Source organism: Plectropomus leopardus, chromosome 19 (genome assembly GCF_008729295.1).
Source record: "Plectropomus leopardus isolate mb chromosome 19, YSFRI_Pleo_2.0, whole genome shotgun sequence".
Lineage (NCBI taxonomy): Eukaryota > Metazoa > Chordata > Actinopteri > Perciformes > Serranidae > Plectropomus > Plectropomus leopardus.
The window spans coordinates 2,137,838-2,157,203 of record NC_056481.1 but is presented as its reverse complement, the minus strand read 5'-3'; the positions used below and the strand labels follow the sequence as shown (position 1 = coordinate 2,157,203).

The window sequence follows — 19,366 nt, the reverse complement described above, 5'->3', positions numbered from 1 at the left end:
TTGTTGTTATTATTATTATTAGTAGTAGTAGTAGTAGTAGTAGTAGTAGTATTGTTGTTGTTGTTGTTGTTATTATAAGCTTGCCCGGTGCATTGAATGCTTTAGGTACAGACCGTTTAATTGTTTACAAATTACATCATTAGAATATTTCCTCGTTGATAATCAAGCCTGCCCTGCATACATTAATAATATTTTAAATCATTTAATATTTGTGTCCTCATTTAAAAACAAAGGGGGAACGCTTCTTTTCAGCTTAAAAGAAAAGCGTCTTGTTTCGGCCGTGGTCGCTTCTGTGTGGGACCGGTGGGAAACGGACGGTCGCTAATGTCTGCAACACCCGGTGTTTGAGTTGTGTGATGGAGTTTCGTTAACGGACAGAAAAGCTCCGTGAAATTTATATCTACTGTCTCTGTGATAACACAGCCGTATCTACCGGGAGCAGCCCCCCGAGCAGCATGGCGGATAATATCGTGAGTATAACGGCGGGTTGTTTTAACGGGGGGTCGACCCGGCTACCGTTAGCTAGCCTGTTAGCCGAAGTCCGGAGTGATGAGGCAGCAGAATTAGCTTTGAAGCTAACGGCTAACGTTAGCAGAGAGTGACCGGGGCCTGTGTATCTGACCGGCTAATCTTAGCTCTGTGGCTAACAGACGAAATTTATACACATAAAGATATTAATAAACAACTAAAAAATCTAAAATAACCTACACAAATGAACAATTACATTGTCTTTGAGTGTTGTTTAGCATGCTAAGCTAATTAGCCAAACATTAGCCGGAACATTCTCGGTGGTTTAGTGAAGCCAAGATGTTGATTCATTAAAAGTGAGACTTTGTTGACCGTTAATGAGCAGAGATAAATTAATTTATCTCTGTCTGCTTTAAAGTCAACATCTTACTATCGCAAAACAGAAGCTCTTTGTAAAATAGAAGCTTTTAAGCTAACGTTAACATTACTTTTTTTGCACTGTCATCGTTGTCATAATATCTGACACTGTAAAGAAGACAGAGACGCCTTTGCTTTGTCTGACAAGTGTTGAAAAGAAGTCATATTTAAACTATTTTAGGTTATTTTTTTGCTAACAATGGGGTTTTCCATGTCAGTTGTTAGAACTGGTAAGGGACTGTTCTTTATTTACTGGAGGTGAAGCGTGGCTAGGGTGTGATTTAGTTTGTTTTGTTTTCGATTTTATTTTTGTTTTGACCCTCCCTGATGCTCCAAGTGACTGGCAAAAAATGCATAACCCCTCCTCCACCATAAGTTATTTATCAGATTTTTTAAACAAGTCCTTTGATATGGTGCTTAGAAGAAGTACAAGATATATTTTATTAAACCCTGAGGGGAAACTCCGTTGTTATATACTCAGAGGCTCAAAAATACACACATATGCACAGACAGGACTCATAAGGTGGGTATCCATTACAGATTTGTACAAAACGTAAGCAGTATTTTCAAAATGTAGATAAAAAACAATTGCTAGATGGCTGCGTTTCAATTAAATTATGTCATGCGACTTGTTTCAAGAAACATGACAATGGATGTTCAAAACATTAGCAGGGTTATTTCTATTGCAGCCACCACAACACATGAGGGAATTCTGGGAGCTGATAGTCCACAATTTCACAGAGGAATTGTGGATTGAAAAATTCCAAATGGTCCGTTTAACTTTCTCAGAGTTATGTGATGCAATAACAGCACTTGTAGCTCCTGTTGCATCATGTGGGAGTCAGTTCCTACTGACAAGCACATAGCCATAGCATCATGTGACCTAGAAAGACGAAAGTGTTTCCGTTGCAGTTTTGCGAAATATAGCTCATTCAAATTGCCTGAAATACCACCTCATACAAGTCTAAAAACCTTCTTGCAATAAATGTGAGTTTTTTCAAAATGACATGTTTCCAGTAGGTGTATTTTATATTCTTAATTTCAGTTTGAGCAATTTGAGGGTTAATGGAAACCCACCTGCATTGAATAGAGAGATATCAGAGTGTGGTGCTGCCTTGTTTAAGGGCACCTTTGAAGTGGCCAGTAGGTGAACTGGCACCTCTCCAGCTACCCATCCACACACCATTCTTGGTCTGGACATGGTCTTCAACCCAACAGACTGAGCTGCTGCTGCCCCAAATGGTTTAAACCGTCTATTTATGTCCAAATAATACATTAGACTTAGAAAAAGTGGTTTTGTGAAACATCACTATTTCAAGCTCAGATTATTTATTTTATTTTTGTTTGTTGTTTTGTTTTGTTTCATTTTGAATTGTCTGACAGAAGCGTTAGTCACCCATGATGTGTCCTAACAGGGTTGGAAATTAACTATTTTGTCCACCTTCCACTGTGGCTGGTGCACTTGAACATCTTCCAGCCACTTAATAGATTACCATATCTTTTTTGGCCGGTAAGTAAAGCAAATCTAGCTGCCAGTAGTTAATTTTATCAGCATTTACCTGGTACTAATTTCCAACCCAGTTAGGAACTGTCAGGATTTATAAAATACAACAATAGTTTATGTTTTTATAGTTTCTGGCTATAATAAATGGTTTTAACATGCTGGTTTGGAAAGCATGTTTTCTTTCAATTTCAGCAGTAAAATGAATATTTTTTATGTCCCTCCCCTAAGCCAAAACAAAAGACATAAGTCCCTCGCTAGGGCTTAAAAATGATTTGACATCCCTCACACTTTTTGTACCATTCCCTACCCCTTCATAAATATCACACAGTCCCTTAAGTCCACCACTGACTACAGTTGATGTCTTTGTCTTTTTTTAGATCATCAGGGTACAATCCCCAGAAGGGATGAAGAAAATTCCTTCGACCAAGAGGGAGACAGCTGCTGCTTTTTTAAAGAAGGTACTGTATTTAAAACTGTTTTCAAGTCAAGCCTGTTGTTATTTATACCTCAGAGATTATAATCACATTTTTACAAGTCATTCTGGTCTCCTCAGACCCTGAATTTTTGGGTTTATTTCTGCAGAACACACACCTGTGCTTGCAGGGGTGCAACATGTATGTCACATATTTTAAGTGTACTGTCTTTTCAGTAATGCAGCTGCCAAAGTGTGCATTGTTGCCACAGAGTGCTCTTGTGTTTCCGTGGCTTTTGTGCCTGCTCATTGTTCATTTATGTAAGAAACTACCAGAGCAGGTCAGTCCTGCAGTGCTCCTGTGTGCTCTGCTGGCTTCCATTGTTAACTTGTCGCTTGCCAGAGAGCTTTGTGCTCAGGGAGTGTATTTGATGCATTGCTTTTTTTCACTTGTCATCACAGATACATACCAAATGATGACCCAGGTGCTACAGAGAATGATAAACACAAACAAGATCATTTTTACCTAAATTTTGATGCGTTTATAAGAGCAATCATTTCAAGTTTTTGAGTTCAAGCAAACCAAAATAACATTTGAATCAATGCATTTGAAAACCCTAAAATAGAGCTGTATTCCGGCAGACTGGCCACAGTGGAGCATTGCAGCAGCTCCTCATTAAAAATGTATGTATCCGTGTGAAGGCAGGATGGTGTAGCCTGCAGATCAATTTAGGGAGTAGTTGCCGATGTGCAGCCAGCGATGGGTGGAAAGGAAAACCATTGGGTTTGAGGCAGACAGCGCAGAGACAGTCTGAGCCCTGCAGGTTTTATTTCTGCAGCTGAGACAGAATAAAAGCAGCTCAAAGTGATGTTTGGTCTCGGACAGTCTGACAGTGTTCAGTTTCACCAATCAGCATACTGTAATAATATCTCACACAGTGGTCTTTGTGTGGTGCGAGAGTAAAAATAACTCCAGTCCTTCCAACTATTAAAGAAAAATACAGGGTTCCAACTGTCATGGAAAACCTGGAAAAGTCATGGAATTTCACGATCACATTTTCCAGGTCACAGGAGGTTGTGGAACCAGTAAAAATCATTGAACGTTTTGGGAAAATCTTGTACATGTGTTGAAAATTAAAAACATTGGAAGATTTTTTTTTTATCTTACAAAATTAGTTTGGAAGGTGTCTTAAAAAATCTTGTCATTTCTTACTTGTGAAAATGTGAAAATTGGTAGCAATTTTTTATTTTTTTATAGGCACGTTTATTTATTTATTTATTTATCTTGGCCAGAAACTGTAAACACAGAAATTATTTTGGCATTGTTAAATTGCAACAGTCCTTTAAGACATCATGTGAGATGCTGAGATTATGTTTGAGTGAAGTTTGAATCTGATATGTTTTAAAAATTATGGACAAGGACATATTTTGTCCATGACTGCGTGTGAGCCCTGTAAAGAAAACCCACTTGCAGATGGTACTTGTCATGGGGTCTTTGGTATTTTTTTCCTGTATTAAATGTCATCATGAGTTCAGTTTTTCTGCCAATATAATCACTCAGCGCTCATGTTAACGGTACAAAAGTTCACTAATGGTTGTTGAAAGAGCACCTGAAGTGATGAAAAACAGGCCGATGAGCAGCATCAGGTTGACTGTCTGCCTGATCCGTGATGTGATGATTAAAGTGCCACGGGATACTCTGCTGGCCGCCCAGCTCAGAGTGCTCTTAATGGCTAAGTTTGGCTCCCTGTGTGATGACCTTAAGAGGTGTTTCTGCGGGCTGAGGTTCTCTCGTTCTAAGAGGCTCTGTGCTAATCTCCCTCTGTAGGGTGATTGTTTAAATAGTCATCACCCTTCACACATGCACCATTTTCACTGGCACATGTCGATCAAATCTTCTAAGAAATTGTATATTTTCATCCTCTAGTCATTAATTACATTTCTTGATGTTAAAACTTGGCAGTATTTTGATTTTAGGCCAGTGGACACACTGTGACCATCCATTCTAATCAGCACACATCGTTATTTCTCTCTCAGGTGGCCAAAGAGTTTGGGTTCAATTCCAATGGGTTTTCTATCTACCTGAATCGCAACAAGACCGGAGAGATCCTTTCCCAGAACAAAACTCTGAGCCTGCTGAAGATCAAGTGAGTAAAAGTACACGGTGTCGAGTCTAAGGAAAATCTCAATTTTACAACTCATCCCTTATTCAAAGTGATTTGGGATTCACAATATTGGATTTTTTTGCAGATATCCAATATGACACTATATGACAACTCATTTAGCCGATAACCGATAACAATCTTGATGTATACACTTCTTTCTTGGGGTCAACAGATATTGGTTTTCAGGGCTGATGCAGATATTAATTATTAATACCTTTAGCAAATTTTTAATCTAAACTGAAACGTTTTTTCTTGTTGTTTTTTTTGGTTTTTTTTACATTGTAGTCACACGTGATTTATTTTGTCTTCTCTTCTTTGCAGGCATGGCGACATGCTGTATCTGTTCCCGTCAGGATCCTCCTCCTCTGGGGAGGTGATGGACACTGCCACTCCACACTCGTCTTCTTCCCTACCATCCGTCTCGTCTGTCTCGTCCTCCTCTTCGTCCTCCCTGATCCCCCGGTCCTTCTCGGCGCCCCAGGTCCAGGAGGATGAGATCGATCAGTTTCTGACCAAGCAAGACGGCAAGATCTACAGAAACAAAGATCCGCAGCTGTAAGAACAAGACAGACTAAAAACAAATTACTAATTAAATGCAAACATCAGAGACCTCATGACTCGTGTTCTCGTTACAGATGTCGCCACGGTGCCCTTGGAAAATGTGTGCACTGTGTACCATTAGAGGTGAGAGACTTCATTCTTGTTTATTGCTTCTTAAACCCTATGAACTGTAACAACAGCATCACTGCTCTGAGACAAGTTTATTCTAATTTTACTTATTAAAACTGACTTCTTTTTCTTCATCAGCCTTTTGACGAAGACTACCTGAATCACCTCGACCCACCAGTGAAGCACATGTCATTCCATGCCTACCTTCGGAAGCTGACCGGTGGAGCCGATAAGTAAGAAGTTTATTCTCTTCAGTCGAAATACACAAATTAAAATTGAAGTCATAGTGTGACGCAGTTTTGATGTCCTGCAGAGGGAAGTTTGCAGCTTTGGAGAACATCAGCTGTAAGATTAAGTCAGGCTGTGAGGGTCACCCTCCCTGGCCAGAGGGCATCTGCACCAAGTGCCAGCCCAGCGCCATCACACTCAACAGACAGGTACGTGACCGAGCCTGTTTGTCTGTGGAAATTAAGCTTTTAGTCAGTTCATGAGAAAAATATAGAACCAACCAGTAGAAAGACGTATTCAGGCTTTGTCTTGCATTCTGTTTCTGATAAGGATGCACAATATTGTGAAAAAAAGACATTTCAGTGTTTTTTATTATTATGGGGTTAGTGATGTGATTTTGGATTGCATCTTATGGTGATGAAGATGATGAGGATGATGATAATGGGGTGGAAGTATTGAAGTATCACACTTGAAGTATTGATGACGTTGACTAATGTAGCTTTGAAAAAAACATTAGCTTCACTGTGTCTGCCGCCCTCTCCCTCTCTGCTTATAGTACTTTTCACAGTACTTTTTACTTAAGTTTACATAAGTCGTAGACAATGATCTTTTGTATCAAGCAGCAGAAACAAGTCTGAGTCAGTTAATCCTTTTGACATCGCACATTGTTCAAGCAGTTATTTCACATGCACACATCACAGTGTGAAAGCATAAACAACATATTTTACAATCCTAATTTCTGATTTTCCGGGGGGGTTGTTGTTTTTTCTGTCTTTGATACAGACATGTCCGTATGGATTTTTAAAGATATTTTATGCCACAGAAACTTGAAATTTTGTTTTGAGAAATGCATCTGGTTCCCCTCCTGCTCAGACAGATTTCAACTGAGCTGATCTGCTTTGGGGCATCAAAACTGTTGGTCTAACCATCAGGAGCAATAAGGGGTTCAGTGTTTTGTTCAAGGACACTTCCACATGAGGGCAGGAGGAGCTGGGAATCACACCACCAACACCTGATGATTGAAGAGACAAACTCATTTGTTTGCTCATTTGTTTCTAAAAAGGCACACCTCAATCCCAAAAAATGTGTCATAAATTAAGCTTTCTCTGTTCTTCTGTTCCCAGAAATACAGACACGTGGACAACATCATGTTTGAGAACCACACCATTGCTGACCGCTTTCTGGACTTCTGGAGGAAGACGGGCAGCCAGAGGATGGGATACCTGTACGGCCGCTACACTGAGCACAAAGACATCCCGCTGGGCATCAGAGCCGAGGTGGCCGCCATCTACGAGCCGCCACAGGTGAGGGATTCTCTCTGAATATAGCGCCGGCTGCTTCAGTTTGCCGACAGCCCGCTCCAGCGCGGACATGTCCGACTGTTTATCTGTTTGTTCTGATTGCTGTAATGCCCTCATCTGTCCATTTTGATCTCCTTTTCCAAAGTCCTTTTCCAAAGTTTTCCAAATTCTTTTAATTTGAATTTGATGGTAACTGTTGTCACTTGCTGTGTTTCAGAATGCCACTCAGAACAGCCTGGAGCTGGTGGACGATCCTAAAGCTGCAGCTGTGGATGAAATTGCTGCCAAACTGGGCCTCTGCAAGGTCGGCTGTCTGTTCTTGCTTTCTCTGTTTGACACTTTGCTTCCCATGACTTGAGGACAAAGTGGTGCGTCACTTTGCTCTCACACTGAATACTGACACTTTGCACTCCGGCAGTGTAACAAACTTCAGACTCAGGGCGGATTTATGCTCCTCTATCAAGGTGTTCCAGAATTATGGCGATCTCATGGCACACGCAAATGGATTTATAGCTCATCAAAGGATTTTGACAGTTAAATGTGAAGCAGTTTGCTTTGCTAAATAAATATTGGTTGTTAAACCCCCCGTAGGACCTGCACCTAGGACCCACACTGATATTGCTCTGCGCACAGAATGTGCTTTTCAAAATCAAGCTTTAAAAAATATTATTTAAGGCACAGCTAAAAAATGAGCAAAAACAAATAATTGAAAAAAAAGTTACCCCAAAAAAAAGAAAATAAGCATGACCTGAATGACCAAAAAAATTGATGAAAATTAAAAATAAATAAATAAATGTACATTTTTTTTATAATTAGTATAGTTTTCTGGATGTTTTTCCCTAGTTTAAAAAAAAAAAAAAATAATAATAATAATAATCCACAATTTTTCCCCATGTTTTGGAAAGTAATCAAACCAATTTGCTTGAGTTTCAAAAGGGTTGAATAACTTGTGAAAGGCGTCTGAACGCAGCACAAGACAACTGTTGGTCCAGGTTTAGCGAAGCTGAAACGATTGCTTGGTGCTCTTTTCTGTTGTTTTCAGGTTGGCTGGATCTTCACTGACCTGCTCTCTGAGGATACGAGGATAGGCACCGTCCGCTATACGAGAAACAATGTGAGAAAGGAGGCAGCTCATTTAAATAGAGGCAAATATTCTGCTCTCCCAAGTGTTTTAACGCAACATACTGTACATTGTCCTTTCTGCTGTCAGGACTCTCACTACCTGAGCGCAGAGGAGTGCATCACAGCGGGATACTTCCAGAACCTCCATTCAAACCCCTGCAGACTCTCTCGAGACGGCCATTTCGGCTCCAAATTTGTGACTGTGGTGGCAACAGGTACGCTTTTGTTCAGGCTAAAGTGACTGCTCACTATTCCCATTGATACTTGACTAAATGGTGACATGTGGTACAAATAAATGCTTGTTAACAAGAAAAAAAGTAATCTACAAAATTCCAGTTTCCTGACAAAGTATCATTGTTACTTTGAATTAGGGCTGGGCGATATGGCTTCAAAATATTATCAGGAGATTTCAAGGCTATATCACAATACACAATATATATCGCAATATTTTTTAATGTCTTTTAAACTTATCTATGTGTGTATTAGTGTATATTTATATATATCCAATGAATCGCAGTCACAATGAAGTCAAAGATAATGAAGTTAAATAAAGTAGCTACTGTCAAATAATAAATTTGATTTCACTAATGTTATAACATAAATGTGGTTATAAAGGAAGTTAAATGATGTAATGATTTGAACACATGCCTCACCTGCTCACAAACCACTATTACTCAAGTTACTGTTACCTCAGCGCCGTAAAACGTGATGATTTATTCTCTGCAAGCTGGAAATAAACTAACACCGCTCCAAGTCAGATATTAATAGTAATTACAAATCGCAGTAGTGCTCCTTGGTAGCAAAATGTGACTAAATAGTTACGGTTTGGAGCTCTGCAAAAGCCGTGCTTTGTGTGTGTGTCTGTGAGGCAGAGAGGTGCAGGAGCGAGCAAGAGAATCGAAATGCTGGTGGGTTTTAAAAATGGCATGACAATTTATAGTTGATGTTTGTGATATCCTCATTTTATACATCGCAAGAGGAACAAGCCGCGATGAGGATAATTCAGTATATAGTACATTTGAAGCAGAGATCGTCAAAGTCTTGTGAGGTGTCTGTTTAAGTGCTTTTTTTGTATTCCCCTTGTGTACCTACATGTTGGTAGTAATTTTGAGGAGCAGTTTGATAGAAACCAGCTGCTCTCTGAGACTCTCTGTTTGGTCTGTGGGATCGATGCCGACACTTTCCCTCCTTCATAACCTCACAGACCTCCTCGTTTATTTGTTCCAGAAGAGCACAAAAACACAGCGGTGACCTCATCACTGTCGTTTGCAATAATGAGGCTCCGGCAGCCAAAGCTGACGTCGAGACTACACATCTAACGCCAGCACGGCAAAGTCCATCTGCTTCACTTTCCCTCGTGTGAAGACGCAGTCTGTTTGTTAATGAGTCTCATGTGTTTAGCCAAAGAGCCTTCAGACTGACAGGAAGCACACTGACATAATAATGGTTGAACAGTGTTGTAGTCGTGTGCACATGTGTTTTGTTGGTGTTTTAAATTAGTTTTACACTCTGACAGGCCGAGTTCGTACTAACTGAGTGAAAAATGCAGGTCTGAGCAGCCTGATCGGATGGTGAAGTACTAAGTTCCTTTACTTAAAAGTCCTGCATTAAAATATATCTAATGTACAAGTAAGAAAGTATAATCAGGAAAATGTACTTAAAGTATCAAAAGTAAGTCTGGAAAATCTGAAAAATAAACATGAAAAAATCCTCAAAAACAGATGATTGTAGTCTTTATTAAAATAGCTGCTAAAGTACCTAGTTTAGAAAATCAAAAAAGCCCAAAAAACTCAAAACAAAAAAAAGAGGAAAAACAAGAAACTTACAGAAACCTTTATTAAAATAGTTGCTGTTACTGTTGTTGTTTGCAATCTGAAGAGTTTTTTGAAGACAAACTATTACATTTATGTTTACAAAGAACTGTAACTCAAATTTTGTTGCAGTTTGAAATGATATGTTCTTTAAATGAGTGATATAACACTTTTTTTCTATTTTGTGGTATCATCAAGCACATCGTTATCACAAAAATGCCCTGAAATATCATGTTGTTTTAGGGCCATATCGCTCACTACTAGTCATGAGCACTATAAATGTCATTCTTATGAATGCAAATATATAATGTAGATCTATGCAACAGCTTATCCAGTCAACATTGAATGACAGTGATTGAGATCATTTTTCCAACAGTTGAATGAATACATTTGTGTGTCCCTGTGCTGTGTGTGTGCAGGTGGTCCAGATAACCAGGTGCACTTTGAAGGATATCAGGTGTCCAATCAGTGCATGGCTCTGGTGAGAGACGAGTGCCTACTGCCCTGCAAAGACGCTCCTGAGCTGGGCTACGTCAAAGAGTCCAGCCCCGAGCAGTACGTACCAGACGTCTTCTTCAAGGTACGAGTCCGTATGCGCAGCAACAACTCACGTTAACGCGTAACGAGCCTTTATATCTAACGATGTTTGCATCATCGTTCTGATAAAACACAGTGACCGAGCGTTAAACATATGACCGGATGGCTTTTCTCTTAATCAGAATAATGACATCCAGACACTTGGCTGTCGGTACGATGAGCCGGTTCATCCAGGTGTTTACATTTTTTGTTTGTTTCCTTTTTTTTCCATCCAAAAGGACAAAGACAAGTTTGGAAATGATGTCACGTTTCTAGCTCGGCCTCTTCCTGTGGAGTACCTTATCATAGATGTGAGTACCACTTTTTTTTTTCAGCAGCTGTATGTGTTTTTTCCAGATCTTGTGAACGCAATATCTGTACTTTTTAGATATAATGTACTGATGCTGCCTCAAAAGAAAGATTATTTTTCTGTTTTTGGCTTCTATAGATAACCACCACTTTTCCAAAGGACCCGCAGTACACCTTCACCTCCACACAACGCTTTCCCATTGAGAACCGTGACATCCTGGGAGAGACGCAGGTCAGTCAGTTCTAGATGACTTTATGTTTTATTCAAACCCTCGCACCTCTGTCTGAACAGGTCAAATGTTGACGCAACAGAAGTCTTTAATTATGGTGTAATCGTGTTTAAAGTGTAAATGAAAAATGTTGCCAAATTAAAGTAAAGAGGTTGAAAGCAAACCTCATTTATAAACTGCTTTCTCCTCTGATTTTCACATTAGCTAAAGACATTTAAAGTGTTGGTGTTTGTTATATTCAAAATTCTAAATTTTGACCAAAATATTTTATTTTTATTGTAAATGCAAATTGGTTCCAAATATCGGTTATCGGTCTCATTAACTACTAATAATCAGCACTGGCATCAGCCCTGGAAAAAACAATATCAGTCGACTCCCATAAATAAATAAATAAACAAACAAACAGCCGGAAACTTAAAGCAGCTTCATGAAGAAGGTTCATGAAGCTGTTTTTCTTGTCAGACGTCCTTCAATCCACTTCAGCCTTTGTCTGTATTTCATCCTGACGTGATCAGTCGGTCACGGATTAGCGTCTGCGAGAGTTAAGGTGACCCTCTGGATCCCATAACCTCCAGAGGTCAGAGAAACTAATGCATCTTGTTTTTGTTGCAGGATTTCCACAGTTTAGCAACGTACCTGTCCCAGTGCTCCTCCACGGCATTCCTGGACATCGTGTCAGACTTCCATCTGCTCCTCTTCCTCGTCACCAATGAAGTCATGCCTCTGAGAGTAAGTCGACGCCTCCATTTGTTTCCCATTTGCGTTGCAGAAAATGGGTTAAGATAAGGCCGCATTCCTCTGCGGTCTGGAGCTGCTTACTGGTGTGAGGATGTTTTCACTCAGGCTCTTTGTTCGTGCTGGTAGATTTTCAAACTGGGCCGCGGCCCATCACGATCAAAGGCGTCTCTGATTTAAGAAAATAGTTTTTCTGTGTTGAGATAACTCTGAGCTGCCCGATCAGATTTGGATCTTTTCTATAAGATCCAGAGCTTAAAATCAAAAAGCTGTCGGTGTGTTTTTAGTTTCCAGATTCTGTCAGTGTCTCGTTGATGATCAGAGTTTGTGTTTGTGTTTTTGCAGGACAGCATCGGGTTGCTACTAGATGCAGTGAGGACTTCTAATGAGGATCTGGCACAGACCTGGAAGAAGTCGGAGCAGTGGGCCACCATCGAGCAGCTGTGCAGTAAGTCTTGAGTCGCAGGCGCGCAAGACAGCGTTGCATGAATTTTGCGTTAGTCGTATCTTGTCATTTGTATCATTTGCGTGGTGCAAATTCATGTCTTTGCATTAATGTTTGTATGCGTTTGCACAAAACGCTCAGATTCACTGTGATCTTTATTTTCCTGCAGATCCTCAGAAATTCTTAGAATAATGGATTACTTTAGCCAGACGTACAGCCTTAAATGGTGTTAAAATGTCAGAAATTAATCTTTCAAAAAGTTAAGACATGGAAAGTGGAATTTATTGAGTCATTGGATGTTGCATTGTAACACCTTTTTTTTTTTTTTGGCTTCAACGAGCGAACGCATGTTTCGTTCTGGATATAAAATTGAAAACTTAACAGTAAAAGTTCCCATTTATTCTGTTTTTTTTTTATTTTCAGTTTTGGTTTTAAAATGCAGTTAATTTTTTTAAATTAAACGAAATGAAACGATGATCAGAGAAGGAACCATACACAGATTCTTAAAATATAGCAATATTATTTTAAAGTCATATCGTCCTAATGATGTGCAAGCAGTCAGATGGTGCTGTTGGACTGAGGCTGAGACTGCAGACAGAGGAGCTTTTTCTCAGTTCATTTATTATATTGGCTCAAAAAAAAAATAAAGTACTTGGTGATGATCATGTGACTGCCTCGTTATTCTGACAGCACTATAATCAATTGAAGATGAGTTGTTAATCTGTAATCTGTCTCCTGTCCTCTCAGGTACAGTGGGCGGGCAGCCCTCCAGCTCTCAGGGTTACGGGGCCATGGGTGGCCCCTCGCTCCCTGCCTCGTCCTCAGCCATGTGGTCCTGCCTCCACTGCACCTTCATGAACCAGCCCGGCACAGAGCACTGTGAAATGTGCAGCCTGCCCCGCAGTTAAAAAAACAACAAAAAAACCCTGCCTCCTCCACGCCCCGCCCTGATCTCGTCCCGCCCAGCCCTCCTCCTAACTCGCCAGTGACATCGCTGCACCAGGACCAGCTGCGAGATTCAGACACCCCCTTCTTTTGGTTTCTTATCGCCTCACTTTGAAGCCTCAGTCCTTCACATCTCGCCGGCTGCTGTTAAAGGGACGCACTCGTTTACATCGAATTCAAAAAGTAAATCAAACCAGACTGAGTTTTTTGTGTCCCTCCTCACAGCGGCTCTGGTGAGTGGCGACGGGCTTCGTTAAGGTAAAGCACTTTTGGCCCCCAAACCCACAGCCCCCCTCCCTCCTCTGAATAATCCCATAAATCCTGCTGTGACTCATGACAGCAAAGACTCGAGTGTTTGGATGTCCTCTCACATCAGTGCCCCGCTCACTCTCACGACGTCTTCTGGAAAAATCTTGCTGTGTATAAATACATTTGAGGAATGATACTGTTATTTAATTAAGCTTCTTCTTCTTTTTTTTTTTTTTTTTATCTGATTGTAGCGATAACATTTTGAATCTTCAGCGTGGACTCTACTCAGTCAGGTTTTTATAGGTCTCTTTGACAAGCCCCTTAAAGTACAATCATTGGTCAAAGCTCCGACCTGAAAACTCCTAAAAGCTGCAGAGTAATTCCACTTAAGTAGAGAGTTTATATTTTCAGTATTAAATTAAAAATAAGTCGCAGAGTTGAAAACACAAAAAGCTATTCAGCCCTAACTCATCCTCCACTGATGCAGCCAACTTAAAGGGATAGTTTAGATATTTTAAAGTTGGTTTTTATGAGGTACTTATCCATAGTCAGTGTGTTACAGACAGCGTGTCAGCAGGCATCCAGTTTGGAGAAGCAGGCTTGAAAAACATGATTTTAGCTAGCTGAACACAGGAGCTTAATGAGCAAGGCTGCATGTTTGAGTTATACCAAACAATAAACACATTAACCCCCAAATTGCGCAAATTGAAACTGCGAGTACAAAATATGCCTGGTAACAAGTCACTTTCTAAAAAAAAGTAAAAAAATCACTTGAAGTGGTATTTCAGGTGGTTCGAAAAAGCCATATTTGGCAAAACTAATGGAAACCAACCAAATGTTTTGCGAAAATCTGTAATGGAAACAAAGTTTAAGACATTTTAAAAGGTGTGGGGCTTTTGGAAATAATTTCGGGGCTGGAATAGCCCCATAAGAGCCTCATTTTTGCTCGTCAAAGCCACCAGACTCTATTGACAAAAACAAGTCATTTTACCTTGCAGAACATGGGAGTTGCCGGTCTACTGTTGCCTTAAACAGTTAATTAGTTTGTGTGTGATTTTGGTGAATCCAAACAAAATCTTTTGAGCACCAAAGTCACATAATAACACAAATAAACTAACTGAATGAAGCAGTGGTAGACCAGCAGCTCCTGTTTACAGCGATGTTAAATCACTGTTTTTCTCAGTGGAGTCTGGCTCTTAGGAGAGAGATATAAAAGCTTAATTCTTCCGTTAAAAATCACAGTCTGACATCAATATATATTCTATAGTCTGATATTAATATATAGCAGCGAAAATACACTTAAACAGAAGATGTTTTTATGTGGCTAAAATTCGTTTTGTCGCTGGCCGTCCACAGCAGCTTAGCTTCCACATCGGACTCCAGCCTGCTTCTCCAAACTGGAGGCGTGCCGACTTACATCTACTGTTTTTAACAGTGTTTATGGAAAAGAACCTCATTAAAAAACACTTAAAAATCTGAACTCTCCCTTTAAAGGACCTGCTAAAAATCTTTCCCTGGTTTGTTGGAATTGTAGCGTTTGAATTTGTTGGTTTGAACTCGAGCAGACAAAATATGTAGCTTATTTATCAGCTGTATGTTCTGTCTCTGATAAAACTCCCCATCCATCGTCGTCATCACTGACTGCACTGTATTAGCCATGAGGTGCTTCTAGAAACAACTGGTGCTCGCCACTTTCCCTCTTTGCCACTCCCTACCTTTTTTTTTTGTTTCCTCGCTGGCGCCGGTCCAAAGGAGCCGGACCATAACCGATGGGGCCCCTCCGGGTTTTTCCATCACTCAGCCTTCAAAGACTTTGCTGCTCAGAGTGCGAGGGGTCGCAGGTCACCACGGGGAGGAAAAGCTGCCTAAAGTTTCACTGGTCTCCTCTGATGTTTGTGCTGTAAATCTGCGAGCAGGATCAGATCGATGAAGTGAGCCTCGTCTGGTTCTGCAGATTATTACTAAGCAAAAAAAACAGCTTCTTCCAGCAGGAGGCGTGTATGATGGTGACAGTTAGTGGTTTGGAAGAGCCTGAAAACAACGTGAAAAGCACTTAACGCTCCTCGATGGCACGAAAAAGGCAAACACGTTCCTTAAAGGGTCAGTTCACCCAAATTGCAAAAAAGACAAACTATTTTCTCACTATCTCTAGTTGTATTGAGCCGTACAAATAGTTTATATGTTTCTGAGAATCTGCAGGACAGTGGACGTGAATGTGACATTCAAAAATTCAGCTGTTAGCAGTTTTCGTAGACAGAAAGTTATCGGTAAAAGGAGGCAGAAAATCTTCTACAGATGCAACCAGTGATAAGTGGGGCAATGTTTTGTTTTTATTGTAAATAATTTTTTGTGGACTAACCCTTTAAAGGGTAACTTTTGTATTCCCTAACCTGCACCCTGTTTTCCCATTTTTTTTTGTCAAAGTGGCTAATGGGAACAACCGTTTTTGAAATTGGTGCAGTGTTGAGTGAGAGCGGTAAAAGAGGCTGCAATGTAACCACTCTGGGCAATTGTGTACAGTCAGTGTGCATCCACTAAAAGTCTTTGTTTTTGTCATTGACAGGCTCAGATTGCTTTTCTCGGCGTCTGACAAGGAGGCCAACACAGATTTTGTTTAAACCAGAAACAGCCCTAAAATTGCCATCCCCAAACTCACCAGACCCCATTTAAATAAACAGTGTTTTTAGCATCATCAAACACCCGTCATTCAGAGTTGACAGAAACAAAATAAAACTCAAAAAACTGACTTGCTGACCTTGTGCACGCTAAAATAAAAAAAAATGTCAGGCCTCTTTTTTGTTTTGTTAAACAAAAGGATCTTACTTTTTAACAAGAAGGTCTCTCTGTAGCGATCCATCCAAGAATTGTCAGAAACCTACAACGATAATATGAGCCTGTCAGTGACAAAACTGACATTTTTCTGGCACAAAAAGGATTTTAGTCTTTAACTGAAAGGTCTATCTCTGAAAGGATCCTTTCCATAATATCGTCAGACTAACAATCAGAGCCTGTCAGTGACAAAACTGACAATATGCTCACTTTTTCACGCTAAAATTACTGTTTATTTCTGGGCTCTTTTGTAAACAAAAAAGATCTTAGTCTTTTAACAAGAAGGTCTCTCTCTGTCGGGATTCTTTCCATAATGTCAGTTATTTATAACAATATGAGCCTGTCAGCGGCAAAACCGACATTTTTCTGATGCTATACATGCTGAAATAACGGTTTCTATCAGTGCAGTCTGGTGGGTTAGGCGATGGGAATTTCGGGGTTGTTTCTGGTTTCACAAAAAGGATCTGACTCTTTAAAAAAGGTCTATCTCTGTTTGGATCATTTCTCAGATTTGTCAGACACGTAGAATAACAGACTGAGCCTGTCAGTGACTAAACAAACTCTTTTAGTGGACCTAAATTGTGCATATACCCGTTGCCGCAGCAGTCTCACTCAAAATTGGACCAATTTCAAAACTAATGTCTCCATTAGTCACTTGGACACAAAAGAATATGAGAAAATAGATTCCAGGTTAAAAAAACGCCAAATTTACCTTAAAATAGATTTCAGTCAGCAGTTTGCGTATGAGGATAGTTGGTTAGATCAGATTAGTTTTTATCACTTTTGTGTTCCCTTTTGATTTTTTTTGTCATGATTATTGGGACCAAAACTTGAGATCATTTTTGAGTCATAAAGTTCAGCTGCGGTTTCACATCATTAACATCTGGCGACAAAATGTTTCTTTGAGCCGCTCCGCCCGAACGCTCGTAACATTTCTGACATGCACTCATTCTGCAAAATCTACTCATATTGTTCACGCACAGCTGAGTCGGGATCATGTGTGATGTCAGCATGAAGGCACGACCACCTGCAGAGGTGGATGTGACCGTGTATAAACAGCGTTTTGAAGATAACGTGAAAAACTTGTGAAGTTTTGAGGCAAACAGATTTCATATTTGGCCAAAATGATCCTGCAGGACTTGAAAGCATTTGCAATCTTTCTCATGAAAAATTGTCCGATTTTTAAAGAAACAGCAACAAACATATTTTTAAAAAGAATAATTGATTATAAAGCCAATTATACTGGTGCTAAAACAGAAAACTAATAAGCTGCACATTTCCCATGTTGACACCTTTTCAGTGATCCAGTTTTTGAGTGTTTTTTTAAATCCACATCCTGGATACGTTTGCTGCTGACTGACAACATTTTCAAACATTTTATCTCCGCTTTCACTATTTTTCCGCATAACTTTGTGCACTGTTACACAAATAGTTTCTTGGGCTTTTGTTTTTGCTAACAGAAAGCTCCAAAATCACTAAATTCTGGGGTTGTTGACGGGGAAATGGGCCTCCTCAGTTGCGAGACGCCGGCTGCAGATTTGCTATTTATGAGACGTGTGCTTCTTCGTAAGAGCTTGACAGTAATTCCATTGATGAAGTGAGAATATATTTTTAGTTGTAGGTTAATTTGAAAATGCTTGAAAAAAAAAAGTTTTTGTTTTTCTCTCTTTTTTTTTCTGCCCGGTGATATCAACCTCGTCCCCCGTGTGAATCCTGAAAAGCGATTTATCTGATGTCATGCTAACGGACGGCAGTGACCTTTTCCTTTTGTACTGATCCAGGGGCCGTTTGCTGAGCAAGCATGCTCTTGGAGTTAAAGCCGGTCCTCACTTTCCACTGAGCTAACGGAGGACCCGGGGAGTTGTATGCTGTTGACCTGGATTTGAAACAAAATAATAAAAAAACAAAACAACAAAGAATTCTTATTGACAACAAAAGTGTCTATGATTTGTTGGCAGTTTGGTTAGAAAAAATAGCAAAATCTATATCAAAATAGGCTTCGCATGGTCATGAAATTCCTGGATAAGGTGTGAAATTTTTTAAAAAGTGTGTATTTATGTGAAACATCCAGAGACACAAGACAAATTTTAGATTTTTTTTCTTTCCTGTCAATAAAGCGAAATCAAATCAATCAGAATTAACCCTAAACTAAACATTAACATGATGTTTTGGAAAAGTTTTTAATATAAATTGATTTGGTTTATAATTTAAAACCCAAAATTCCCAAACATGTCTAACATCCTGTAAAATATGTTCCTCGTGTTGCCAATTTAAAATCAGTGCTGCTGAAACGTCACTAAAATCACGTGAAGACCGGCATCTCGTCATCACGGAGGCCGGTTCAAAACGTGATGCCCCGACTCAATTACAAGCAGAGATTTTTTTTAAATCGTCAAATTTTGTTACACACATTGTGTGTTTTCATGATTTTGATGATTTTCATGAGTCCTGCAGCAAAGCACGGCCACTTCTCCTGAGTTTGGTCAGAAGTAAAGAGCTGTTGTCATTGCAGAGGGAGAAACTCCTCCAAACATCCACAGAATACTTTAAAATGTGTGAAAGGATAAAATCAGCTGTCAAAAATGGTCTTTGTTGGCCGATAAAAAGCCTGAAACCAGGAGAGTGGAGTTAAAGCTGCAGATTCATGACCGAGAGTTCACGCGTTAAACAGTCACGTATGTTTGTGATTCTGACCACATACTTTTGTCCATATAGTGTATTTCTGTTCTTGTTAACCCCTTCAGACATGTCTTTATTTGTGTTGCTTTCAGAAATCTTTCACAAGAATTTGAACCTTGAACAAATTGGTGGGATTTTTTTTTTTTTTNTGTCCATATAGTGTATTTCTGTTCTTGTTAACCCCTTCAGACATGTCTTTATTTGTGTTGCTTTCAGAAATCTTTCACAAGAATTTGAACCTTGAACAAATTGGTGGGATTTTTTTTTTTTTT

At 39.7% G+C, this 19,366-nt stretch overlaps 2 protein-coding genes across 2 annotated transcripts in view; both read left to right on the top strand.

Moving 5' to 3' along the window:
• Nucleotides 1–282: 282 nt before the first annotated feature.
• nploc4 (NPL4 homolog, ubiquitin recognition factor) lies at nt 283–13,782 on the top strand. Its single transcript, XM_042507571.1, has 17 exons — nt 283–470; nt 2,767–2,847; nt 4,839–4,948; nt 5,288–5,521; nt 5,602–5,650; nt 5,774–5,868; nt 5,949–6,072; nt 6,988–7,167; nt 7,382–7,468; nt 8,207–8,278; nt 8,375–8,501; nt 10,517–10,677; nt 10,913–10,984; nt 11,122–11,214; nt 11,825–11,941; nt 12,293–12,395; nt 13,140–13,782. The coding sequence occupies exons 1-17, from the start codon at nt 456–458 to the stop codon at nt 13,298–13,300; spliced, it is 1,881 nt and encodes a 626-aa protein (XP_042363505.1). The 5' UTR covers nt 283–455; the 3' UTR covers nt 13,301–13,782.
• A 3,629-nt stretch (nt 13,783–17,411) lies between these two features.
• The window catches only part of rnf213b (ring finger protein 213b), a 46,447-nt gene continuing 44,492 nt past the window's right edge, over nt 17,412–19,366 (top strand). The window contains 1 exon segment of the mRNA XM_042508178.1: nt 17,412–17,489. Coding sequence (XP_042364112.1) covers nt 17,412–17,489 — 78 coding nt within the window.

Excerpts from the sequence above, each read along its gene's own strand:
- nploc4 (XM_042507571.1), top strand. Across the intron at positions 5,522-5,601 it reads AGAAACAAAGATCCGCAGCT|ATGTCGCCACGGTGCCCTTG; the intron begins GTAAGAACAAGA and ends TTCTCGTTACAG. Across the intron at positions 6,073-6,987 it reads CCATCACACTCAACAGACAG|AAATACAGACACGTGGACAA; the intron begins GTACGTGACCGA and ends TTCTGTTCCCAG.